The sequence below is a fragment of the Ochotona curzoniae genome, unplaced genomic scaffold, assembly GCF_017591425.1.
Source record: "Ochotona curzoniae isolate NIBS_2020 unplaced genomic scaffold, NIBS_Ocur_1.0 contig_883, whole genome shotgun sequence".
In the NCBI taxonomy this organism is placed as follows: domain Eukaryota; kingdom Metazoa; phylum Chordata; class Mammalia; order Lagomorpha; family Ochotonidae; genus Ochotona; species Ochotona curzoniae.
Window position 1 is genome coordinate 17,082,402 of NW_024466599.1, and position 26,697 is coordinate 17,109,098.

Genomic DNA, 26,697 nt, shown 5'->3' on the forward strand with positions numbered 1-26,697 from the left:
AGGCAGAGAGGGGTGGGATCTAGAGGGCGGGAGATGCCCGGGCCCCAGCCCAGCCTCGCTGTGTCCCGCCTGCCCGGCCTTCAGGCGTCTGGCAACGCCATCTCCCATCCCTTCTCTGCAGCTTTAAGCCGGAAGGAGCTGGTGCAGTCAGACCAGCCGCCCCTGGAAGCCCCACCCACATGCATGCATAGGGCAGGATGGAGGGTACCACCGATGGGCTGAATGCCCCCCACTCACCCCCATTTCTGTTGTACTAAGGCTCGTGTGCTTCTGTGGTTGAAAAGTTGAAAATGAGCGGTTTATGGACTCCTTGCCAAAAAAGGCACATGTACCAGTCAGAACCAGAGAGACCCCTTCCTTCATCCTTCCCTCCATCTAGCACCCTGCCCCCAATCAGCAGCACCAGGGCCACACGGGCACTGTGCCTGGCCATCAGTCTTAGGTGCCCACAGACATGTTTCAACTGGACTGAGTCGGGCAAGGCTGCCCCTTGGGCCACAAAGCCTTCCAGTTACCACATGAGTGTCCTCAGGCCGTCCAGCCTAGCTACTGGGGGCACCACTGAGCAGGGAGGGTCTTTATCAGCCTCCTCTTCAAACAGAAAATGGCAGCTGGGTGATGAGTGATGGGAAGGACTAACTAGACCTATGTTGTTAGGCTGAGGTCAGGGTTAAAGGTCAACAGGCAGGTGGTCTCAGCAGGCCTCCCCTGCTTCCTGTGACCCACATCTTAGCAAGTAGGTTGTGCCAAAGCAAAACTGCCTCCTTACCTCTTGGGGAGGAGGCTTAAGGCAGAGCTGGCACCTGTCACCCCTAGAACTCTAGCTAGTGTGACCCCATAGCCCGGATGTGGCCTAGACCTGAGGGCTATAGGCGCGGGGGCCTGGTAGGCGTGGGGCAGCAGGCTGGCTGGACGCAGGTCATCTTCTGTGCAGTCATTTAGCATGTCCTTAGTGGTCTTTCTGGGGACCACCGGCCTTCCAAGTCCCCCCTGCCTCCCCCTTGAGCTCCTCCACTGTGACTGTTGATCCTGGCACGTGGCAGGCATGGTCATGAATCCACAGATGCTGCGGCCGTAGTTGGCCGTCCCTTGTCTCTGCCCCTGGACCTTCGTGGCCGGGCTAGGGTGTGCGTGCATAGTGGACGATGCGTATGTGTGAGTGCACACTTAGTGGCCATGGCAGCTTTCTGTGTTTTAGAACTTGTACAGTCTGGTGAATGTTCTTTCAGGGAAGGGAGAGGTGGGGGAGGGGGGAAGACAGGAAGAGGGAACTTCACCTTAGCATTATTTAGGAGGATTCGGCACAGGTTCCTAGGGAGCCTTCACAAACGCCCTTTGCCAATAAATGTTAATATTGTCACCACATGGCTGTCGATCTGGTTCCTTTAGGGTAAATGGTCCTTTAAGATAACAACAGGCGCCCAGCACAATAGCCTACTGACTAAAGTCCTTGCCTTGAATGCACCAGGATTCCATATGGGTGCCGGTTCATGTCCCAGCTGCTCCACTTCCCCTCTAAGCTTCCTGCTTGTGGCCTGGGAAAACAGTGGAGGACAGCCCAAAGACTTGGGACCCTGCACCCACATGGGAGACCCAGAAGAAGCTCTTGGCTCCTGGCTTCAGATCAGCTCAACTCCAGCCATGGTGACCACTTGAGGAGTAAGCCAGAGAACAGAAGAGCTTTCTTTTTGTATCTTATCTCTATATATTTAGTTTTCCAATTTTAAAAAGTAAATAATAAAATCAATCTTTAAAAAAATGAAAACAATCTGAAAATAGCAGCTGTTCGCCGCTGGCATTTATTTGGCAACTCCCCTTCCCTGCTACCTCCAGCCATCATTTGTTTGGCTGTCTTGGGTGGGAAGAGGCAGTGAGGCAGCCTTGCCACACGGACCCTTCATGGTGAAGAAGGCCAGGCTGGTCAGACCTCCCTGGAGCTGGCCTTCCGACACCCTGACACCCTTCACATGGCACCTCCCGGGCCTTGGCTAAGCTCCGCCAGCTGTAGTTTCTATGGCAGACTAGCTTGTCTGGTGACGGTGACACTTGTGTGTACATGTTGGTGTTAGGGGAGCCTCCCGCGAGGGAGTTGTCGATGCGTACAGCCCCAGCTCTGTGAAGCCACCACCGGGAGATGGTGGCATAGCCGAGAAAGCCACTACCTGTGACACAGCAGCCCGAGTGGGCACCAGTGACCCCGCTTCTGACCCAGTTCCCTACTAGTGCACTTGGAAAAGTAGTGGAGGATGGCCCACATGCTTGGGCTGCTGCCACTCAACATGGGAGACCCAGAAGAGGCTCCTGGATCTGGCCTGGCTCGGCCATTGTAGCCCAGTGAGAAGTAAACCAGCAGATGGAAGAGCTCTTGCGTCTCCCTCTCTGGCTACAATGCCCTCAAATTAAAAAAAAAAAAAAAATGGATCGTGAAAACAAACTCGTTTTGTCCTTGCAGAGCTTGGTGTCCTCTGGGAGGAAGGGACAGGACAAGCATGAAGCAAGGGAGGTTCCAGGCAGGGAGCAGGCGGGCTGCTGACAGAGGGCAGACCAGCCGGCAGAGGTGAACTTGAGCCTGTTCTCATGGTGAAGCACAGCAGGGGAGGGGGAGACCCCGACAGAGGTGAAGCGGGTGGGAGAATACCAGCCAGTGACCAGGAGCCTTCATCCAGGGGTCGGTAGAAATTGGCTCGGTAAGGGGCTAGCTAGTGCGATGCCCAGTACCTGGGAATTAATAGGAAATTGGGGAAGAGGGTGCCACTTGGGCTCTTGAGCCCTGGGATGTGGAGAAAGCAAGATTTCCCTGTGCCTGGTCAGGGGAGGTTTGTATGGGAGGTGGAGCAAAGAGTCGCTGAGGCAAAGACTCCTTGGCCGGGATGCTGTTGTGATACCTGGGAGGAATAAGAGCTGTAAGCACAGCCCGGCAACAGGAGGGAGGAGCCCAGCCAGGGTGGGTAGCAGGAGAGGAGTGAGCTGAGGGCTGGAAGAGGCAGCTGTGTATACTGTGTCCCATTTCCTGAACTGGGTGTCTCCGTGGGTGTGTGCTGGGGAAGTGAGACCACGTGTTAGCGTATCTGTGAGTCGCCTGAGACATTGTCACTCTCACACTTAGCTTTCCGGGGATTTAAAAAAAAAAAAAAAAAAAAAACCTATTTTCTCCTTTCAGTCTAGCGAGGAAAGGTGGGTGGAGGGTGAGACGGGCAGGGAGTTGCCTGGGCCACAGGCACGGCCGCGGGCCGCCACCTGACGTGGGCCACCTCTCCTAAAGGCGCAGCTGCAATCCATCCCCACAATCACCCTGGGCGGAAGCGAGTACACTCGTGGACACCACGGAAGTGCTAGGCGGAGAGGACTCGCGCTGCCCAGCCCTCCTCTGGGCCGTCGGAGGAACTGGACGTGCATTTCCCTCCAGGCTATTTGGGGGCCACCTAAGCGTGGCCACGTGGCTTCCGGTCACCATTCAAAGTCCGAGGCGGGTGGGTGTGACACGACCAAGGTTTTATTTCCTAACTACAGCAGGCGTGAAGAGGCCGCCCCGCGCGGCGCTCACGGGCCCTTCCTGTGCGCGCCCTTGACGATGGCGTTCCTGAAGAGCGTCACGAGCGGCGTCTGACCCTTGTCGGACGTCATGAAGCCGCCGTAGCGCTTGTCCTTGGGCGGGCTGCCCCAGCGGAAGTGCTCCATGCGGTAGGGCCCGTCGTTCTTCTTGTCGCTCGGCGCCGCCAGGCCGTACTCCAGGTCCTCGGCCGCGGCCCCGGGGCCGGAGCGAGCCCCGGGCAGCTCGCGCTTGAACTCCACGGGGAAGGCCTCGGCCGACTCGTCCTCCGCGCCGTTGGGGTACACCTTCACCGGGCGCCGCTTCTTGCCCACGGGCTTGCCCCAGCGGAAGTGCTCCATGGAGTAGGAGCGCTTGCCCGCGCGCGGACCCCCGGCCGCCGCCACCCGCTCCTCCTCCTCCTCCTCCTCGCGCTTTTGCCCCGCGACCCCCGCGCCGCCGCCGCCGCTGCTGCCATTGCGGCGGCCGAAGCGGTCCCAGCGGAAGTGGCCCATGACGTACTTGCGCGGGTTCTCGGTGAGCGGCTGCTCGTCGCCGTTGCCCGGGAACACGGGCATCTCGGCCGACAGGTCGGGCTGGCAGGCGCGAAGGCACTCCTGCAGGACAGCGAGGAGGAGGCGGTGAGGGCACCTGGCGCCCACAAGTCACACGCAGCGGACGTGGGTGGAGGCACTTTGCCCACCTGACAGGAATTGCTCAACACTGGCTAGCCAACGAATAAATAAATAAAGATGAGGGGGATTTGAGGCCCAGAGGGTTGCAAGTGTGAAACATGGGGCGTCTGGGACAGCCGAGGCCACGCCATGGTCTGTGAGCTGCGTCCTCTGGCACCCACACCTACTTGCGAAGAGACGAAGAGACGAATTATATAGAAATCTGTTCACCGCAACAAAGTAAAACCAACTACTACAGACAGCCTCCCCGGGATCCAGAAGGGAGCAGGGGGCTGGGGCAAAAGGATCTGGGTACAGGCTCACTGCCTCATGGTGGCAGAAGTGGGACTAGAACCCGCTGTGAACGCATCCAGCGCTCCTTCTGGGGCGAGGGGTGAGGGGAGTGATCCCAGGAATTGTGTGTTGGGAGGGGGGAGTCTCACAGGACCCTCACTCCACCCTGGGCTTTTCCCCCTACAAAACCTGTTCTGTTTCTGTTCACCTTTAGTTCAGAGAGCTTCTCCAAGGACAAAACACACAATGCACAGGTGCCAGCGTGCCCCCACACACACACAGCTGTGACCTTGAGGGGGCTCCCTGCCCGTGCCAGCAGCTTCTGGAAAGACCTACAGGTGACCTTGGCAGAAGACCAACCCTCAGAGGCAGGGTGAGGCCCCGGGTCCCCGACACTCCCTCTCCCTCAGCAAGCCACCTCCCTTGGCTTTGTACAACAGTAACAGAGAAGAAAGACGAAGTGGAAATGGCAAATCCTGCATGGCTGTTGAAAAGGGAATAACGTACATGAGCACTAGGAAACTGAAGAGCTAGGATGGGCTGAAGGCATGGCACCGCGTCTAGTTTCAGTGGCAGGGAGTCGCCAAAGAAGACAGGGGCAGAGGGTGAGGATAACAGCAGCAGCTGTGAGCAGGACCCATCCCCCAGCAGGTGGCTTCCTCTACACCTCCCCGCCACCATGCTCCCACCCCAGGCACACTTGTAACTTCACAGCCTACCTCCCGCTCCTGCCCCAGCCCTGACACTGGGAACTTCCTCTCCCCACTCCTCCCCCAAGCGCTGCACTTTTCTTTTGAGCTGTCCAAGCCCCTCAAGTCCCAATCCCATGTCCCAGCCCCCATCACCAATGGTGCACCTACCAGCAGGTTGCTGTCCGTGGTGAGGTCCCGACACCGGCCGCCCTCCAGGCACCAGCCACGCACCTCCGTGGAGGCCTGTACCAGCAAGGCCAGCAGCAGGGCCCCTGAGCAGCTGGAGCCCGGTCTCGGCATCTCCCAGGCAGCCCGAGGCTCTGCCGAGGCAAACAAGATTGGCGGGACCCCTGCAAGGAACAGAACAATGTTGGCCACTCACCAGGAAGGCTGGTGAGCCAAGAGTAACAACGCCCGCACTTGGAGAGTTCAAGGCTGTTTGAGGACAGGAGCAGCGCCCAGCAGAGAGAGGTGAGCCACGCCAAGTCTAGCACTCAAGACCCCGGGGTGGGGATGAATTGGGAAAGACAAAGTTCCTGCTAAAGGGGTTCTGGCTTCTCTCCCTCCCCCTCTCCCAGGAGTCCACAGCCCCTAGGAGCTTCGGTTTACCACGAGCATGCAGTTTGTGTAAGAGCCAGTAGAACTGCTGGCTCATTTAGTCAAGACCTCATGTCCTGTACACAGACCACACAGGTGCTCTCCATGCCTCCAGACACGCCCCTAGCCCCGGGACGCCACATAGATTCATCTTTTAAAGGAGAATCCAAGTCTTTTAAGACTGGCTCAGTGGACCCAGCGCAATAGCCTAGCAACTAAATCCGTGCCTTGCATCCACCAGGATCCCATATGAGCACCGGGATCCCATATCCCGGCTTTTCCATTTCCCATCCAACTCCCTGCTTGTGGCCCGGGGAAAGCAGTCGAGGACGGCCCAAAGCCTTGGGACCCTGCACCCGCATGGGAGACCTGGAAGAAGCTCTATTGGCTTCAGATCAGCTCAGCTCCAGCTGTTGCGGCTATTTGGGGAGTGAACGATTAGACAGATCTTTCTTTCTGTATCTCTTTGTATATCTGACTTTCTAATAAAAATAAATAAATACATCTTTAAAAAAAAACTGGCTCAATTTATCAGGCTAAGCCTCACCATGCAGTGCCTGCATCCCATTTGGATGCTGGTTCATGTCCCAGCTGTTCCACTTCCCATTCAGCTCTCTGCTTATAGCCTGGGAAAGCAACAGAGAATGACCCAAGTGTCTGGGATCCTGCACCCATGTGAAAAACCTGGAAGAAGCTCCTGGCTTTGGATTGGTCCAGCTCTGACCACTGAGGCCATTTGAAGAGTGAACCAGTGGATGGAAGATCTCTCGCTCTCTGTGTCTCTCATTTCTCTTGCTTCCTCCCTCTCTCTCTCTCTTTGTGTGTGTGTGTCTTCTTCTCTCTGTAAATCTTTCTTTCAAATAAAAAGACTAGGTAAATCTTGGGCCTGGCTCAGTAGCCTAGTGGATAAAGTCCTCACCTTGCACACACCACGATCCCACATGGGATCTGATTTGTATCCCAGTGGTCCCATTTTCCATCCAGTGGTGGGGCCTGGAAAACCACATCCAGGATGATCCAAAGCCTTGGGACCCTGCACCAGCTCCAGGAGCTCATGGCTACTGGCATCGGATGGGCTCAGCTCCGACCATTGTGGCCACTTGGGGAGTAAATCAGCAGATGGAAGATCTTCCTCTCTGTCTCTCTTCCTCTCTGTATATCTGACTTTCCAATAAAAATAAGTAAATCTTATTTTAAAATAAAAAATAAAAATAGATAAATCTTTGAAGAAAAAAAAAAACTAGCTCAGCTGAGCTGTCCGCGGTGGCTCTCAAATGTGGGCTGGCATTGAGAGCCTTCAAACGTGCGCGAGTTTCCGCATTTTTGAAGCACCAATACCTACTTCTATTTTAATTCCACTTCTTCACAAACTTTTCCAAGTTCGTTTGAAGTGGACCTGAAAAAGGGCAAAGCAGTTGAGGGGAGGGAAACCTCCTCCCAGAGGGCTCCTTCTGGTGAATCCCGGAAGCACCTGCTGCTGGGAGCCCCAGAGATCAACAAACACTACAGAGGTGGGAGCCCACAGTCTCCAGTGCCAATAACTGTTATGCCACCTGTGTCCCCCCCACAGTCTGCAGTCAGCACAGCACCAACCCTGTGGTCATTTTATACTTCAGAAGGTTTTCCCAACCAGCTGTCAGGAAGAAACCTAATTAGATGAGAAAAGTATTGCAGGTAGTAGGGGTGGGTGGCTCAAACCTAAAAGAAACCTCTCCTTCAGAGAGACGCGCATCGGGTATTTGCTACACAGCAAGTTGGGAAGTGAGAGTCCCCCTGGCCCCTGCTTCCTTTCCTTCTGCCTGACCCCCATTTCCATTCTCCTAACCTGGGTTGGAATCAGGATTCCCTTCTGAAAGATGGCAAAGTTTGGAGTTCCCCAAATAGCCATTAGATGGCGCTGGCAGCCAGCGAGCAGAGTCTGCCCAGGGGGTAACTCCAAAAACCTTGTTACCCTTTGGGATTGACAGCCTGTTCCTATCTGAGCCTGCTGTGCAGTCGCTCTGGTACACAACCCGAAGCCAGAGGACAAGGCAGCTGGATTAAAGTTCTGAGACCACACAGCACATGCAGATCATAAAAAAAAAAAAAAATGCCCTGGTGTCGCAGGAAGAGCAAGGGGAAAAAATCGCATTACAGATGTCATCAAAGGACACAAGTGTAGAGAAAAAGAATAAAATCATTCAGATCTGACAGTTACCACAACTACATCTCAGTTCTCAAAGCTGGCCTGCCCTTTGGGAAGTCCTAGCTGCACCTGGCAAAAAAAAAGATATTCCCACTCCCCCCACCTCCCAAGCTCCCGCTCTATCACGACGAATAGATGGTCTCCTGAAAGCAAACAGTTTGGGTTTTGCTTATACATTTTCTCCATTTTTCTACAATCAGTCGTTTCTATTTGTACCGCTTTGAAATGGCAACAAAAACTGTGGAGTTGGCCAATGGTGTGTTTTTGTTAAGGAGGAAGCACATATAATGTAACAATGCAATCTTGATCATCCAAACCATCATGGAATCCTGGGTGGGAAAAATGAAAATTTGGAACTTTTACCCCTCATGTTACATTTTATGATAAAAAGCACACTTGTTGGGACTTCGGTGTTGGGACTCTGAGCCTGTGAACGGTACAAGACTTTAAAACTTCCCATTGTCATGCCTTCTGCAAAGATTAGGGGAGGAGCTGCGGGGAGGTTTGCCTGTTTCAAGTCCTATAACAAAGGAACCAAGAGAACATTAATGAGGTGTGTGAACATTTTGTCACTTTGTCGTTCCCTCCTTCCAGAATCTGTAAGAAGTCCCCCGCCCCCTTGACACAAAGGAGAATCCAAACCCCCGCAGACGGGCTCCCCTTCCCCCAGGGAGTTCCGCCATGCCCGAGTCCAGCAAGCTGGCGTCTGCTGGGTCTGGTGCTCTGGCGGGTCCTCTGAGCGCGTCCTAGGGGAGACTAAGCGAGTCAGGACCTCGGACAGTTCCGGCGGCCACCTGCTCTTAACCTTGGCGGGGCCTGGGACAGCAACAACCCGACAGTCCTGTCTTGAAAGAACGCAGCTTTCACAGCGCAGACACGTCGGGGCGTGGAGGCCGGCAGGGAGACGAGGATGGGGTTGAGGGAAACGGGAAGATCTGGATCCAAAATTAAATGGGGAGTTGACCGTGGCTTTCCGTCCCATCTCTCCTGCCTGCACTTGCAACCTGAACCTGCGCTAGGCGCACGGGATCCAACAGCACCCAGAAAGTCCCTAAAATCGAGGTCTCCCTAAAGCCTCGGGTCTCGGGGTTGTGGCTGGCCACTCTTCCCCACCTCCCTGGGGACCCCATGCTGCGTGCAGTCACTCTCCGGCTCGCTAACACTGTCCGCAAAGTTGCGACCCACGGAGGACTCCAGGCGCCCCTCGAGCCTTCTTGGCCAGCGGAGAGCTTCTCCGGGAGCTGGGACGGGGTCCCGGGCGAAGCATGGTTCTCACCTGTCGTGTGGAGGCCGCTTTCCCGGGAGACGAGGATGCTCACGGCCTCGCTCGGTTGCTTCTCTTTGCCCTCGGTGCTCCTCGGCGCCTCCGCTGAGTCCCCGTCGCTCTCCGAGGTCCTTATATACTGGTGGAGTGAGAGCCGCTGTGACCTTCCGGATTGCGCTCCTGCGGCACGATCAGCTCTTGGGTCGCAAGGAGGGGGGCGGGAGTGCGCAGGCCGGGGGCTTCCAGGTAGGGGCTTCCGCAGCCGAGTCGGAGGAAAAGGCCGGAGGTCGGAATTAGCAGGGTCCTGGCGAAGGCGCACCTGGCAGCCCGCCGTCCGGAAGAGCTTAATTACCGAGGGGTTGGGTCTCCACCTGGGGTGAGCCAGAGGCTTAGCACCCACGTGTGGGGCAGGCCTGGGGCGAGGGTGAAGTTGCCTGTGCGTGGTGGGGCTGACATCTGCCTCCTCCGATTTGCCGGTAAGGTCACAGCAGTGAGATTTCCGCCTTTGGAAACTATGATGTGGCTATCACCAGCCACGGGCCTTGGGTCTCCCGTCCTCCACTGTGGGGAAGGAGGGAGAGGGGTGCAGCCACTCACCTGCAGTCTGGGACAAGCTGTTCTGTCCTCTGGGGGTGGCAGGTAAGCTGCAGGGACCTGCCTAGCTCATCTGTGCCCTAGCCACACCAAGTACCCTTCACCTTGGACCATCAACTGGGAGGGGGTAGCCTGCGGGCCTCATGGGGGATACCGTTCTTTACTGGGAAAGAGGAATGAAACCCACCCATAGACACAGCGGGGGCTGAACCTACCACCAAGATCACAGCCCTGGAGCCAGAGGAGACGGCATGTTAGAGCACCGTGGGAGACAAGAGGCCCCAGGTAGAGCTGTCAACAACACAGGTGTCGGTGGGCCACTTCCATGCACAGGATGGAGAGTGGCTGTTCTTACTTCAGCCAGAGACCAGAGAAGAGCCACAGCGTCCTTGTGTTGTACCTTTAGCTCCTCTGAAAGCCTGGATCCCATCCTCTGATGGCCTGAGTTTCCTGCTGGTGTTTCAGTCAAGTGGTAACTCTTTTTTAAAAAAAGATTTATTTTTTATTTTTTTTTTATTGGAAAGGCAGATACACTGCTTTCCCAGGTCACAAGGGGGAGCTGGATGGGAAATAGAACAACCAAGACATGAACCAGCACCCATATGGGATCCCACTGCTCATAAGTTGAGGATTTATCCACTATGCCACTTGCACTGGGCCCAGGAGTGTATCAGCTTTATGAGTATTTTTAAAGAAACAATTCTGGCGTGGGATGTACATTTTTTTCTCCATGGTCTGGTTCTGAAATGTGTCCTCTCCAGCACAGGCTTTCATGAACTATTCTCCTCTGCATTAAGTTGGATAGTAAATAAATGCTTTGACTTAGGTCATTGGTCTCTAAATGTTATTCCGTTTGTATATATTTATGTAAGTAAATTTAAATTTTTAATTATGATTTCTTAAAAGATTTTTATTTATTTTTACTTCAAAGTCAGATTTACAGAGATTCCCGTCTGCTGGTTCGCTTCCTAAAAGGGCACATCAGCTGAGCTCATCTGAAGCCAGAGCTAGACCATTCTTCCAGGTCTCCCACACGGGTGCAGGGTCCCAAGCCTTTGGACCATCCTGTACTGCTTTTCCATGCCACAAGCAGGGAGCTGGATTGAAAGTAAAGCGGCTGGGACATGAACTGGTGCCCCAAGCATTGCTGGTTCTTTAGGCTTAGTCTTAGTGTGCTATGCCACTGTGTCGGACCAAATTTTTCTTTGTTTATGGTTTACAGAGAGAAAGGGAAGACAGAGAGAATCTCACTGAGTCACTTCCCTAAATGGCAGCAACAAAGTCCGGAGCCTAGAGCTCCACCCCCACGGGCAGCAGGTGCCCAAGGAGTTGGGACTATCTTTCACTGCCCTTCACAGGTCCATTAGCAGGGAGTTGGACGGGAGGCGAAGCAGCTGGGACCTGAACCAGCGTCACAACCCTGGATGCCCCGATGAGCACATGATCCATTTCAGTTAGTGTTTCAGACGCACTTCCAAACAGGTCCCATTCTGTGAGCAGATAGTCCATAGCCTTTCTGTTTGTCATCCCAGCCTATTACTTGGTGAAAGATGTATGCTTTTAAAATCTCCCCACTGTCCTTGTGGTTTGGCCCATCTCTCCCTTCGGTCCTGGCATACAAAGGAAACAGCTCTCTCTAGAGAGCTAGTGGTAACATGGGGCGGTGGTGGCGGTAACATAGACCCAGGATCAGAGAACAGAGAGAGGGGCAAGTGGTTAGCCCAGCAGCGAAGACTCCTGTATGGGAGTATCTTTTTGGGAAAAAAAAAAAAAGTATTTATTTTTATTGGCAAGTCACATATACAGAGAGGAGAGACAGAGAGGAAGATCTTCTGTGTGCTGATTCACTCCCCAAGTGACTACAATGGCCAGAGCTGAGCTGATCCGAAGCCAGGAACCTGGAGCTTCTTCCAGGTCTCCCACGTGGGTGCAGGGTCCCAAGGCTTTGGGCCGTCCTCCACAGCTTTCCCAGGTCACAGGCAGGGAGCTGGATGGAAGCCCATATGGCATTCCAGGCACTTTTGCAAAGAGAGGATGAGCCAATTTAGCCACTGCGCTGGGTTCACACTCTTTCTCTTTCCCCTTCCCTCCCTCCCTCCTCTCTGTAACTGTATTTTTCAAATAAAAATTAAAATTAATCCCAACGTGTTAACAATGATTTATCTGGGCATCTGAGCTACGTCACAAACACACCCATATTGAATGGTTCAAAACAAACATGTTTTCATTTGTCCTGGTGTTTCCAGGGTGAGCAGGGCCGCAGCTCCCAGCAGCGCTTGGACCCAGCATGGCAGACACGCAGGACTTGAGGGCTAAGTTCTCTGCAGCTGCTCACACAGGGCTGGCCCTGGGGCTGGGGGCGAGGAGAGCTGGATCCTTCTGCCTCCCAGCCTTGGGATGCCCCCAGCAAAGCAGCGGAGGCTCCTGCCCCCAAGGCCTGAGAGCGTGGGAGCCTTCAGGCCGGCAGCCTTGCTGCTTTCCCACCCAGGAGCATTTCTCCTGCCACGTGCCAGCAGGCAAGGCAGTCACACACTCCAGGCAGGATCAGGGTGAAGGCAGACAGCCCCAAATACTCAAGAAGAGAACCTTGGGGTCCCTATAAGAACCCATGGCATGGGGTGTACGTGTGAGTGGGAAACACAACCCCCCAAAGTTCAGCCAGCAATCCCAGTCACTCAAGTCCCTTCTAAATGCAGAACACTAGGACCACCAGGAAGTCGGACTTCTAACTTACACTTCACTGTCATCCCAGACCCAGCCAGGGGCAGCCGGGCTTGGAGCACAGCTCTGCTGGAGCAGAGGGACGAGGCGCGTGCTCCTGACAGATCCTCCCGCTGACCCAGGGCGCCTCTGCATCCAGGCCAGTGCAGGTGTCCAGTTGCTTGAAGGAGACAGAGCCCCGAGCACACAGTCCATTCTCCAAGCTTTCTCCCCTCCTTCCTGACAGCCAGAGCTGACAACTGGCAGGGTTTCCAGCCAGAGCACCCCGGGGAAAGTGGGGTGGGGGGAAGCTGCTCTCCGTTGTCATGTTTCCCTCCATCACAGGGATCCAGCAAGGTCAACCTGGGCCAGGCACCTGCTCAGCCTGTGGAAGGGTTGATAGGAGGGGGAGGAGGAAGTGGGGGGATGAAGGAGAAGCCAGAAGCAGGGTCTGTGGGACAAGGGGGCAGTGGGGTTCATCAGGGGTATTGGAGGGGAGGACCCCCTGAAGTATGCACCCCCCTCCCTGGCAGGGGTCAGGCCAGGTGGCCGTGGGCGCAGGCTGGTATGCTGCTCTCATCAACCCAGCTTCTCACCTTTGAGTGTTTAATTGGAAAAGAGCTGTCACCAGGGTGTGAGTATGCCAAATCAAAGGCAGGTACAGAGGCGGCCTCCCCGCAGGAGGGTACAGGGCTGGGCGGGAAGGTGGGGGCAGCACAAGGATAGACAGGGCTAGGAGGTGGGAGTCGGGGACATGGGATGGGGCCTGGCACATGGACAGGGGCCTCAGTGCCCTCAGCCTCCAGGCCTCGGGCCTCACTGGGAGAAGGGGCGGTTTAGGGATCAGGCTTCTGCCGTTCACACCTGAGCACTGGAACCTCAGCTCCATTCTGACCTATAGCCTCCCCCTCCCATGAATGGCCCCTCTCAGCCACATTCTCCCACCCATTTCCTTCTGCTGTTCAACTCCACAGGGTCCAAGGGGCCCAGCTCCTCTAGCCTGGTCTGGGTCCATCCCTGGCAAGGTGTCTGCAGAAAGAGGCGGGAGAGAGGACTGGGCAGGGAGCCCCTGCTGCAGACTCTCTCCAAGGGCTCACTAAGCTGACAGCTGCCAGGAAGGGCAGAAACTGGCCAGCACCTGTTCCTTGTACAGCTGAGCGGGATGTGGGGAAGCTCATGGCCTTGGGATGCACGGGCCTGCTCAGTTGCTGCTAGCCCACAGCCTTCCCGGGTGGCAGCAGCAGGGGGCCAGGACAGCTCTGAGAGGCTCACCACAGGTTTCTGGGCTGGAAGGGGCCTCCCAGAGACCAAAAGTGGATCCAAGCCTTGGACAGGCAGAGCTACAGCCTTGGTAGCAGGGGGCATTCCATTAGGGAGAGCAGTCATCATTACAGCGAGGGGGGGGGGGCGGGGAAGGTGCCATGGGAGATGGAGAGGAAGGGCAGGGATGCAGGACCCTGGGGCAGCGTGGGAGAGACAGGCAGAAGGCAGTCTATGGAAGGAAGAGCCCCGTGGGCCGAGGTCTCAGGGGCTGTTGCTGTGGCTGACCAGAAGGTGCCAGCACCAAACAGCAGGGTCTGTTGAGCCACAGCCAGCCAGGCCCCGGACAGAAAGGCTCTCTGATTGCTCTCGGTGCCTAACAGCACAGCATAGCACAGCACAGATGCATTTATTTTATTCCATTTTCCTTTGAAAGACAGAGCTGCACAGAGATCTGGGACCCTCTCCCAGATGCCCGGGGCAGCCATGCCAGGCTGAAGCCAGGAGCCCCAAACTCTTTCCAGGTCTCCCACGTGGGTGGCAGGACCCAGGGCCCATCCTGTGCTGCCTCCCAGGGCGCACAGCACCAGGAAGCTGGCTGGCAGGTGGAGGAGCCAGAGCAGCACTCTGACATGGGATGTGGGCCTCCCAAGCCTGAGTCAACCTCTGCCAAAAGCCAGCACTGGGACCAAGACCTGCAAGCTCGCCAGCTCGCCGGGGGCCCATTTGCCACTGCGCTTTGTGAAAGGCAGGTGAGCTGGCATGCACAGCCACGTCTCAGAGCTGCTCCTTCCCAAGTACTCCCCACATCTAAGCGAAACACACGTCTTCATAAACCGCTGCTGGTTTTCACCTCCCTGGGGTGTTTCCATTCGTTTTTAATAAAGATTAGCTTATTTATTTGAAAGTATTACAAAGAGAGGGAAAGATGTAGGGGTGGGGCTGTCTTCCATCTGCTGGTGCACTTCCCAAATGGCCACAGCCGTCAAGGTCAGATTCCAGGAGCCTGCACTCCCATCGTGGTCTCCCACACGGGTGGCAAGGGCCCAAGCACTTGGGCCATCGTTGATTTTCCAGCAGATCTGAGAAAGTCCGAAGACTGGGAGCGCTGATGGGGACTTCCTGCAAGGGGAGCGGGCTGGGCGGGAGGGGCAGACACAGGGTTGGCCTGCGGAAGGAGGCCCAGGGATGGCAAAGCCCTATTGCCAGCCACCCCCAAACAGCTGCAGCGCCTGGACCCCTGGCCCTGCCCTCCCAGCAGCTGCTCCCTCCTCAGCCCCCCTTTTGACCCCGAGGGTGAGTAGGAATCAATTTGTGCAGAGAATTGCAATGGAAGAGGTTTCAACTGACCTTCAAAAGGGTTTTAATTTGCTTTATGGCAACCAAAGGGGCCTTGAGAAGAGACCCTTGAGACCATGGCTAATGTGTGCATTAGGCCAACAGCCACGGCGGGGGTTGAGGGCGGGAGAGGGAACCCCCAGGGCCCAGCCCCCTCCCTGGTCTGGGATTCCATCCTTGGACAAGGGGAGGAGGAGCTGAAGTGCAGTCAGCTGCTGAGGCAGAGCAGAGGAAGTATGAGGTGACCTGGGTTGTGGCCCAGCTTTGGGCTACCTGGCCTTGGCAGCCTGGGCCTCAGCCTTCTCGTCCTCCGAGAAGGGTGGATGTGTCAGAGGTTGGCCATGGGGAGGCGGAGGTCGTGAGCCTGGCATGCCGAGTCTCATATTCACCTGGACTCCAGCCCTGGGGCAGACAGAGTTGGAGCGTTGGTGCCAGGGGCACAACAGCGCCCTCTGTCTGTCACCCTGTTCCTCAAACACCTGCTCGCCCTGACCTCCACCCCAACTTGAGCACCCTCCAGACGTCAGAATTTAACTAACCACCATGGTTCCTACAACGGATGACCCCTGGGGCCTGTTTCAGGGCAATCGCCAGAGCAAAGGCCCATGAGTGTGCAGAGCCCTGCCTCAGAAGTGTCCCATTCTGGGGCCTGCAGTGGTGACATCCCACATGGGGTCAGGGTAGAATGTCTGTTGCTCCACTTCCAATCCCGCTCCCTGCTGATGTGTCTGGGGAAGCAGCAGAGCCAAGTACAAGTGGGCCCCTGCACCAACAGCAGAGACCCGGATGGAGTTCCTGGCCCAGCCCACGCCATCCTGGCCATTAGAGGAGTGAACCTGTGGCTGCAAGATTCTCTCTCTTTCAAATAAACAGCTAAATACTTTCAAATAAAAGAGAGGCCTAATGACTGGTTTGTGAGGCTCTACCCTGTGCCCACACACACAGGTGTAATCATAATGTGTCCATTGATAGCACGAGAGAACAAGAAAAGTGAGAGGGAAAGCAGGGGAAAAACTCAGGCTTGCTTTTATTTAGTTATTTATTATTGCAAAGTCAGATATAGAAAGAGGAGGAGAGACAGAGAGGAAGATCTTTCATCTGATGATTCACTCCCCAAGTGGCTGCAATGGCCAGTGCTGTGTCGATCTGAAGCCAGGAGCCCAGAGCCTCCTCCAGGTCTCTCACACAAGGGTGCAGGGTCCCAAGACTTTGGGCTGTCCTCAACTGCTTTCCCAGGCCACAAGCAGGGAGCCGGGTGGGAAGTAGGGCTGCTGTGATACGAACTGGTCGGTGCCCATATGAGATCCCAGCAGACCTTAGCCACTAGGCTACCGCGCCGTACCGTCAGGTTTGCTTGCATTCACCCTGCACTCTGCAGGTGGGGGTGTTTGGCCAAGGGAAGTCACAGGGCTTCCTTATCCCAACAACTTTTCACACTGAAATGCTGCTTCCAGAGCAATCCAAGGGGGCTTCCCGGAGGCTGGGTCTCTGCACTGCAGATCTACCAGCCCCGCCTGGGCAATGTCCCTACATGCAGCCTCCCGTCTCAGTGGCAGCCCTGCGCCCACGGCCAGCACGCTGACTCAGGGGTGATGGCGAGGTTGTCTTCGCTGGAGAAGCCTTTGTGAGCCTCAGGCATGGATGCGCTTTTCCCGAAGAATGCTGTGTTCTCTGGCTGGGGCTCGGGGTAGGTGGGCAGGAAGGACGTTTGACAATGCCCATCCATTAGTGCATGCCTGGAGAGGCACTCAGAGGCCGCAGCGGGCCTCCGTCCTCCAGACCCAACAATGGGCTTCAAGTGGCCTTTTACCGTCACTCAACCCAGCCTGGGCTCCCGGCTCCTGCTCTGCGGGCCGCTGCTGCCTGCCATCCAGTTCCAGGCCTATTACTCAAAGGAACCTCCTGCAAATGTGAGCAGCCCACCTGATCCCACGTGGCCCTGCTGTGTTCCCAGGGTCACTGCCACAGGCCAAGTAGCCTGCCCAGCAACAGCCAAAAGCCGTGACCATATGACCTTAGGACCCTGTGACCGGCCATGACTTTACGTGTATGGTGTGAGATGTGAGGATTCTGTAAGATAGTTCAGCTTTAAAAAAAAAAAAAAAAAAAAAAAGATTTATTTATTTTTATTGGAAAGTCAGATATGCAGAAAAGAGGAGAGACAGAGAGGAAGATTTTCCGTCTGATGATTCACTTTCCAAGTGACCGCAACGGCTGGTGCTGCACCCATCAGAAGCTAGGAGCTATTTCTGGGTCTCCCACACGGGTGCAGGGTCCCAAGGTTTTGGGCTGTCCTTGACTGCTTTCCCAGGCCACAATCAAGGCGCTGGATGGGAAGTAGAGTAGCCAATATACCAACTGGAGTCCATATGGGATCCCAGCGCTTGCAAGGTGAGGATTTAGCCATTGAGCCATTGCACTGGCCACAGTTCAGCCAGTTTTAAACAAACAGGGCCAAACCTTGATGTGTGGGTAAAGCTCTATTCAAACAGCCCCCTGGGCAGCTCCCTTGGGCCCATGATGGGGCCTTAGCAAAACCTCTGGGGAGCTGCCTTCAGGAGAGCTTTAATTTGCCTGAGAAGGTCAACCTCCAAGTTGAAAGTCACATTTTTAAAAATATCTGTTATGGTCTCTGTATTTAGTTAGTTAATTAGTTATTTTGCTAGTTAATGGTCTCTTTCTGTTACAGAGGCCTTATTTTCATTTATTATGTTTTTTGGAGATGCATCAGAAGGGAGCTGAATCAGAAGTTAAGCAGCCAGGACTTAAAACGGCACCCACATGGGATGCAGATGCTGCAGGCAGTGGCTTAACTCGCTGCACCACAATGCCAGCCCCAGCATCGTATTTTTAATATTGCGATGGAGGTTGCAGCAGGCGTCAGCACTCCGTTTCTTTTTAGCGCCAATGAATGTCCATTGTAGGCATTAACCATCCATTCTTGATGCATGTGACAGTGGGCAGACCTCGGGGCGGTGCCACTTGTGGGCTATTGTGACTAACGGCATGCCAAATGCCAGTCAGCTCTGAGCACCCACATTTAAAAAGCATGTGAGTGGATTATCATTAGAACTGGGATTGCTGGGTCTCACAGTGACAGCCATGTTTGACTTTCTGAAGAACTGCCAAGCTGCTTGGTGAAGAGCCTCATTTCATATTCTCTCTGGCAACAAAGTTGCCTTTTAAGAGCCGGTAAGTAAGCGGTAACATCGTATTTACTACCTTGAAATGAAATGCACGGCTGATATCCCCCCCTCCGTTCCTGTAAAGACTGCAGGAGAACTTTCACTTGAACAAAGATTTATCTAAGGCCCAGCGCATGGCTCAATGGCTAACCCTGCACCTCCAAGCGTGGCATCCCATATGGGTGCCAGTTTGTGTCCTGGCTGCTTCACTTTCCATCCAACTCCCTGCTTGTGACCTGGGAAAGCAGTGGAGGAGGGCCCAAAGCCTTGGGATCTGGTATTCATGAGGGAGACCCAGAAGAAACTCTTGACTCTTGGCTTCAGCTCAGCTCAGTTCCAGCCACTGTGGCCTTTTGGGGACATGAACTGGCACCCATACAGGATCCCATTGCGTGCAAGAAGAGGATTTAACCACTGGGCCATCAAACTGGGCCCTTGACAAGTCAACTTTTAAAATGAGCAGGGAATTGAATATACCTTTCTCCAAAGAAGATAAAAAGGCGGGAGCAGGGGTGGGGCAGGACATGCCCAGCGGCATTAACCCTTCAGGAAATGCCAATCAAAACCACAGCAAGGCCTATGTCTTCACAGGGAAGCCCAAACACTGGGGCTCCCACATTCCAGATGTGCAGGTGGCTTGCCCAGTTACCTGCTGGTGCACCTGTGAGTCAGCAGACGATGGCCACGTACTGGGGTGCCTGCCACCCCCAGGGGAGGCCCAGATGGAGTTCCAGGCTGGCAAGTGAAGTCTTTCTCTCTCTCTCTCCCCACGCACACTACTCCATCACTCTTTTTTTTTTTTATTATTTCTTTATTTTTATTGGAAAGGCAAATCTTTAGAGAGAAGGAGAGACAGAAAGATCTTTCATCCACTGGTTTACCCCTAAATGGCCGCAACAGCCAGAGCTGAGCTGACCTGAAGCCAGGAGTCAAGAGCCTCCTCCAGGTCTCCCCACACAGGTACAGGAACCCAAGGTTTTGGTCCATTTTCCACTGCCTTCCCAGCCCAAGCAGGGAGCCGGATGGGAAGTAGAGCAGCCAAGACACAAGCTGGTGCCCACGCGGGATTCTGACACCTGCAAGATGAGGATTTAGCCATTGAGTCATCACACCAGGCTCCCATCACTCTGACACTCTGACTTTCAAATAAATAAATCTTGAATCATATGCACAACACACACACACACACACAATGAGACACAGCTTCACACCTAGTAGGCTGACTAGGAAAAGCCTCCAAACCAAAAAGCAACAAACAAACATTGGCAAGGAGAGGGAGACATTGGGACTCGCATACCCAGCTGGTGGAAATGTCAGATGAGAGGCGCTGCAGCAAGCAATCTGACAGTTTCCTGAAAATGTAAGTATGCTCTTATCATGTGACCCCGTCATTCCCCAGGCATTCAGCCAGCAAAAGCTTCACCCCCGGCTGAAGTCACAGAACGGAAATAGCTGACGTGTCCGCTGACAGGTGAACTCAAGGGGTGACATCTCAGTGTAATGGAAAAGGGAAGCAATGGGAAGGTCGGAGCTGCCTATGCCGGTCCCCAGGCTGAAACGAAGTGGGATCATCCCCGCTGCCTAGCGCCAGCTCATCCGGGTCCTAGGATATCACCTGTGGTGGTCACTTAGGGATGGGCATGGGGCGAGGAGGGGACTGGATGGGGAGAAGCATGAGGGCACTCGCTGAGGGCCAGGAAATGTCCTGTCTTCATCAGGCAGTGCCCTTCTGGGCAGAATGTTGTGTGAGCATGCAGGTGTGGGATACACAGAGGTATGAGTTTGCTGAAAGTGAAGCCGATCACTCCTCAGCCACGTGAGTCACTGTGTGTAAACCAGACCCTCGGGGACCAGTGCTGTGGCACAGCAAGTCATCCTCCACCTGTAGTGCCAACATCCCATAGTATACTGGTTCATGTTTGGGCTACTCCACTTCCTATCCAGCTCTCTGCTGATGACCTGGGAAAGCAGTGGAGGATGACTCCGAGTTTGGGCTCCTGCACCCATGTGCGAGACTTGGAAGAACTTCTGGCTCCTGACTTTGCATCAGCTCAGCTCCAGCCACTGCGGCCACTTGGGGAGTGAACCAGTGGATGGAAAGATCTTTCTCTGACTCTCTTTCACTCTCTGAAAAATCTGCCTTTCCAATAAAAATAAATAGATCTTAAAAAAAAAAAAACAAAAATCAAACCCTCATTGCAAAGATTTTTTAAATTTTCAGCTTCATTGAAAAGCAGAGAGATTGTCCAGTGATTCATTCTCCAGCGCCAGCCAGAGGCCCAGAGCGCCCTCCGGAGTTTCCACGTTGCAGCCAGGGACCCAAGTACTTGAACCTTCCGCGTGGCCCTCCAATGGGGATTCCTGGCATCCTCACTGTTGTGCCAAATGCCCAGCACCCTAGAATGAAGTGACTCACTGTCCCTGGTGTCCCGTGATTCTCCCAGCAGCCAGGACAGAGGGAGACCCCGCAGTCACCTGGCAGGGCCAGGCCCACCTCGGGCCAGCTCGGTGGGGCTTAGGGCAGCTGGGGGCCTTGAGAACGCAGTACCGCACCACCACCACCAGCCGCCACAGGAAACCTATGTTGTCAAGGACAGCCCAGGTCCTGCTTCCCTAGCCAAGCAGCAGTGCCTGGAGCTGGGGGGAGGTGCTGGATCAGAGGGGCCTAGGACATATCCCTCGCCAGCTGCCGTCATGCTTCTAAAAGCCCCGGGACCAGGAGAGCAGTCAGCTTGAAGAGGCAGTGGCCCCTGATGGAGCCGGCGCTGGGGAGCAGACAGGCCCTGTGCGTGCGTCCGTTGGTGCGGGCACGACAGCCATTTGCCATTGTCCCTGTGGCCTTCAGCCCGCTGCTCTCTCCCCGGTGAAGTGGCCATCACACAAAGGCCCCCGGCCTGGTGACTCGCAGCCCGGCAATGTCTCAGATGCTGCTGCGCCCGGACTGACCTGGTAATGGGAAGGCAAGGGCTTGGGAGGTGGGAGGGAGAGTCCAGTGGAGGGAAGGATGAGGGAGTGAAGCAAGGGAGGAGAGCGGCAGGAGTGCCCTCCAGATGTCCCCCCAAAACCATCTGGGATAAGATCCAGTCTCTGGGGATTAAAGTTGGGTCTCTCACAGTCAGGGGAGGAAGAACCCACAGCCTTGCTGTTCTGATACCTCGGTGTTCTTTCCCACTGTGCTGGCACGAGAGTGCAAGGGGGCTGCCCACCATGGTGTCCAAGGCCGGCCTCAGATGGACAGACTTCAGGGCCTCTGCACTGCGGGGACAGTGGCTTACACTCCGCGACAAGCCAGCAGTAAACTGCAAGCCAAGGCCACGCCAACGTCTTATTTGTGCCGCTTCCTTACAAACATACTTAAGGGAGCCGTGCGGTGGCACAGCAGGTTAAATCTGTAATGCCCACATCCCACAAGGAGCACCCTTGGCGCTTCAGCTGCTCCACTTCTGATCCAGCTCCCTGCTAACGTGCCTAGGAAAGCAGCAAAAGATGGCCCCAGGGCTTGGGCCCTGCCACCCACATGGACTATCTGGATGGTGTGCCAGGTCCTGGTTTCACCTTGGCATAGCCCAGCCGGTCCCTTGCAGAGTGATCCATCAGATGGAATAGCTCCCATTCTCTCTCTCTCTCTTTCTCTCTGTTTCTCTTCCTTCCTCTCCATAAGTTTGCCTTTCAAAAAATAGAATGAACTATAGGACACTGACGTGGAGTTGAGTTCCTGACCCAGAGTCCTCGCACACAGCGCAGGGCTGTGTGGCAGCGGCCAGTCTGACTGGCAACAAGGAGAAAAAGGGCAGTAGTTGCCAGTGCCTGGCACCTGGTGCCTGAGCACTCCAGAAAGCATTGTTCAGCTGCCCAAGGCCACGCCAGCTCCCAGTGGTCACTCCACTTCCATTCAGGAGACAGGTTCCACCATGAGGCAGACACAGGCAGCATAGCAGGTGCTGGAACTCTGTGTGGCATCCAACAAGCTGCGTTTCAGAAGCTTGTGTTCCAACAAGAGACCGGTAGGCAGGTCAGTGACCAAATGCACCCTGATTGCCAAGTGTGCGAAGCCTCACACCGTCGGGGGGTGGGGGAGATACAACCTCAGGGGTGCGAATGCACACTGAAGCAATGGAAAGCCCTAAGAACAGCAGAAATCTCTGCCAGGCAGGAGGTATAATCGGATCCCCAAGTTTGTCTTTGCAGTGAGCGATATTAACCCAATCTTAAGGCTGACTCAGTGTGAAGCATCCATTTGAGAAGGATGCATAGCAGGATGCCAAGGAAGAGACAGTGAAAGTCGACTGCTGTTTAAAATGAGCAAGTTAAAAATCTAGCAGGGTTGGGCACGTGGTGTGTGCCCTAAGAGACTGCCTAGAGTTCCTGCATCCCAAACCCGAGCGCCTCCTACCTGCGTCCTGTCACTACACGCCCTGGGAGGCATCAGGTGAGGACTCAAGCCAACCTTGTGAGCCTGGATGGAGCTCCAAGACCCTGGCTTCAGCCCGGCCCAGCCCTGGCTGTTGTGGGCACATGGGGAGTGAATCAGCACATGGAAGATTGGTCTTTGTTGCACTTGCTTCCTTTTTCAAAAAAAAAAAAAAAAAAAATTTAATATACACACGTTGTTTATTTGAAAGGCAATGGGCAATGTTACAAGCGGTGGTGATGAGTAGGGATTTTCTGAGTGGGTGCACTTGTGACTGCCCACCGGGCTCCCAGGCTAAGTTGGTGATGATCGCACAAGACCTTGGCACTCCGCAGGGCTGTGTCTTTCTGGGGGCTCCTGGGGCTCAGGAAGACTGGGGCAGGCTCGTTCTGGTCACCGTTAATTCCACAAGCACTCGCAAGCACTGGGTCTGGGGAGTCAGGTGTTTGTACTTTCTGAGAGTGAGAGACACTTTTCCCCAACTAGGGAGCCAGGTTGGGGCTGGTTCTTGTGTTCTGGTTCATCATAAACGTCTGACCAGGGGCAGGTGATTTCCCTGCTCTGTACCTAATCCTGCCCTTTACCCTGACATTAGGCCGGCCCTGCCCTCTGGTGGTGATGCTGTGCAATGCCATCCGGGAAAGCTTGCAGAAAACTGAGTACAGATTGACCACGGTCCCTATCCACACACTGGAAGACATGACACGCAGGAATCAGAAGCAGCCACAGATCCTCCCTACATTGGGTGATCCTGGAGTTCCCAGCCCCATTTCTGCTTCCGATCAACTTCCTTTATCCCATGAAGGGGTTAGGAACTCCAAGCACTGCCTAGAACAGCATGGCCAGCACCCTGCTGTGTCCCTTACATCCTGGCTGTTTTTATTCTGCAGGGCCCTTGGTCCTGGCCTTTCACTTCATAGCACACCCTATGCTGCACAGCTCCATGCCTAGGGAGAGTGTCTCCAGCCAACTGCCTCTCTCTTGGACCAGAAGGAGGCACAGAGAAGCATCTGGTCTCTTTGGAAGCCAGGTGAGGCTGGGAGGTGGTTCCAAGGAGACTCCTGCATGGGTTTTAGCTTTCTCCGCATCCTATGTCCCAGATTCCTGGATGTTCTGGATGGGAATATGGGAAGGCAGGACACCCCCTGCCACCTGGGCACTGGGGACACAAAGGTGAGACACACAAGCAGAGCCTGGTGCCTGCTGGGGTGCACAATCTAGTGGGAGGTGGCCATCTGACCCCAGTACTCACTGCCCTCAGGACATCTCCCCCTGCAGCCAGGTCCTGTGCCCACCTTGATGCTGGCAGCCAGTGTGAAGTTCTGAGCCAGGTAGTCCGACCAGCCATCCCGGGCAGGTAAAGGAAGAAGATGGAGGAGGTGTCAGTTTTCCATCCGAGTAGGCCCCTCCTGCTTTACTTCTGCTCTAGGGAATCCCTCAGAAGAAGGAAGGGAGTCGGGCTAGAGCCACTTGGACCCCCTAAGGTTGGAGCTCACTGGCCGAGCAGTTATTTCCATCTGCAATGGAGCTGATCAGCCATCGTAACAATCCCAACCACCACCGCGGGGAAAGAGGCTGCCAACTGTGTCTGTTTGAGTTTAACTCAAAAAAAAAAGCTAGAATTACAACTGATCTGTTTGCTCTGCTGGGCCACATCGTATTCCTTCCATGATCAGTATCCAGGCTTTTTTTTTTTTTTTAAGAAACCATTTATTTATTTATTTTACAGATTTATTTATCTTGGGCCCAGTGCAGTCGCCTAGTGGCTGAAGCTCTCATGTTGAAAGCGCCTGGGATCCCATATGGGATCTAATCCCGGCAGCCCCACTTCCCATCCAGCTCCCTGCTTGTGGCCTGGGAAAGCAGTCAAGGACGGCCCAAAGCCTTGGGACCCTGCACCCGAGTGGGAGACCAGGAGAAAATTCCTGGCTCCTGGCTTCTGATGGGCTCAGCTCTGGCCGTTGAGGTCACTTGGGGAGTGAATCATCGGACGGAAGATCTTCCTCTCTGTATATCTGCCTTTCCAATAAAAATAAATGAATCTTAAAAAAAAAAAAAAAAAAAAAAAAAAGGCAGAGTTACAGAGAGATTCCCAGCAAATGGCCGCAAAGGCAGGCCAGGGCTGGGTGAGAGCAACATCAAGCCAGGAGCCCAGAGCCCCATCTGGGTCTCCCACTGGGGTGCAGACAGGCCAACACTTAAAGCCGCTGCTGCCTCAGGTGCGTTATCAGGGGCCGAATGGGAAGTGCAGCAGCCAGAACTGGAACCAGCACGCATAGGGGATGGTGTTGCAGGCAGTGGCTTGACCAACCTCTCAGCCACCCAAACAGCTTGTCCCCTGCCCGCGGTCCCAGCCCAGTCTCTCTCTCCCCTCTCTGAAGCAAGGGCGAGCCGCATCCTATTTCCCTCGCTGAGACCCCAGGACCACCAACCCCGCAGTCACCAAGTCCCTGTGGTCGTAGCAGGACAGGCAGGTGTTAACAAACCCGAGGAAATGCACGACGGGAAGCTGTGGGGTCGCAAAGACCCGAATGCACCCCCAACTCCCAGCCCCCCTCAACACACAGCCGCAGGTCTGCCTTCCCACCGTGGCCACCGGCCACAGGGCGTGCTGCCCATTTAGTCACACAGCCGCATCTCTGGCCGCTCTCACAGGTGCTCCATTGCTGCCCAGGGTGGCCCCAGGCCATGAGAGCACGTTGGATGGGGGTGCAGGGGGTAGAAGTTCCAGCAGGCTGCCCTCCCCGTCCCACTCCCCAAAGCTTTGGGCTCCGCGGCAGCGCCCTCCTGCCTGGTGGGGTCCCATCAGCGAGCCGCGAGGACACACCCCAAGCTCCCCCGGGGTCCTTCCTGGCTGGACCGCTCCACCTGCGACCCCGACACGGGGCTGCCCGGGCCCTGTGTGTCCCCTTCCTGGACACGCATGGGGACCCACACGCTTTTAGGGGTGCCGAGCCCTGCTGCCCGCGCTCGCGCCCGGGAGTCATGGCTGCGCTCGGGGGAGGCGGGACCTCCCTGGCTTCCCGGAAGCCTCCAGAGGACGGCGCGCGCAAGCGCCGGGCCGCTGCACCCCATCCCGGTTTCGGGGTGTCCAGCTGCGAGGGGACAGCAGTCGCGCAGGTGGCCTCAACGCCCCGTCCCCATCCAGCCCAGCCCCGGACACTACAGTCCCCAGCACCCTGCCACCAGCGCCATGCTTTTCTCTGCTGCTTTCTGTTCTGTGTTAGGCTGTTGTGTGTTTTTACAAAATATTACGTAACTGTAGGCCCATCCGTGGAGGAACATGCTAAAATACGATGCCAGACTTATGCAGGGCAAAGACAAGAAAGCAACCAGGGCACAGACCAAATGATGGATGCAAAATGGACTAGAATGTGGCTATTAAAAACAAGGCTGTAATCGCTTCCTCTAAAAATCTCCTGGCCCAAAATGTTTTATTTTGTTTTGTTTTAATGTAGATATGTGTGGGGCCGGCAGCGCTGTGCACAGTGGGTTGAGCCTTTGCCTCGGGAGCCAGCAGCCCCAATGGGTACAGGTTCAAGTCCCTGCCGAGGCTCCATTCCTGATCCAGTTCCCTGCTACTGCCCCTGGGAACCCAGCAGAGGATGTGTGCGTATGGAAAGCAAAGACTCAGGGCAAGAGATTGCTCATCTGCTGGTTTACTCCCCAAGACTGGGCCAGGGCACAGCCAGAAGCCAGGGGCTTCATTCCTTTCTCAGCCCTGGGAGGCGGGGACCCAAGCACAGGAGCCATCACCTGCCTTCTCTCTGCATTATGTGATAGGAAGCTGGAACTGCAACCAAAGCCAGAGCTTGAACCCAGGCTCTCCAGCTTGGAATGCAGGTGTCCCAAGAAGCATCTCAACAGCCATGCCAAACAAGCATCCCAAAGAGAGATTCCCAAGGACAGTGACGTGGGATGTGGGGAAATGCTATCCGTCCAGTGTTGACAATGCCTGGTGCGCAGCAAGTTCT

General features: G+C 55.1%; 1 protein-coding gene across 1 annotated transcript; it reads right to left on the bottom strand.

Annotated features, from left to right (window-relative positions):
- Positions 1 to 3,540: 3,540 nt before the first annotated feature.
- On the bottom strand, positions 3,541 to 5,489 carry POMC (proopiomelanocortin). Its single transcript, XM_040992739.1, has 2 exons — positions 5,358 to 5,489; positions 3,541 to 4,146 (listed from the first exon to the last, which is right to left on the bottom strand). The coding sequence occupies exons 1-2, from the start codon at positions 5,487 to 5,489 to the stop codon at positions 3,541 to 3,543; spliced, it is 738 nt and encodes a 245-aa protein (XP_040848673.1).
- Positions 5,490 to 26,697: the final 21,208 nt, after the last annotated feature.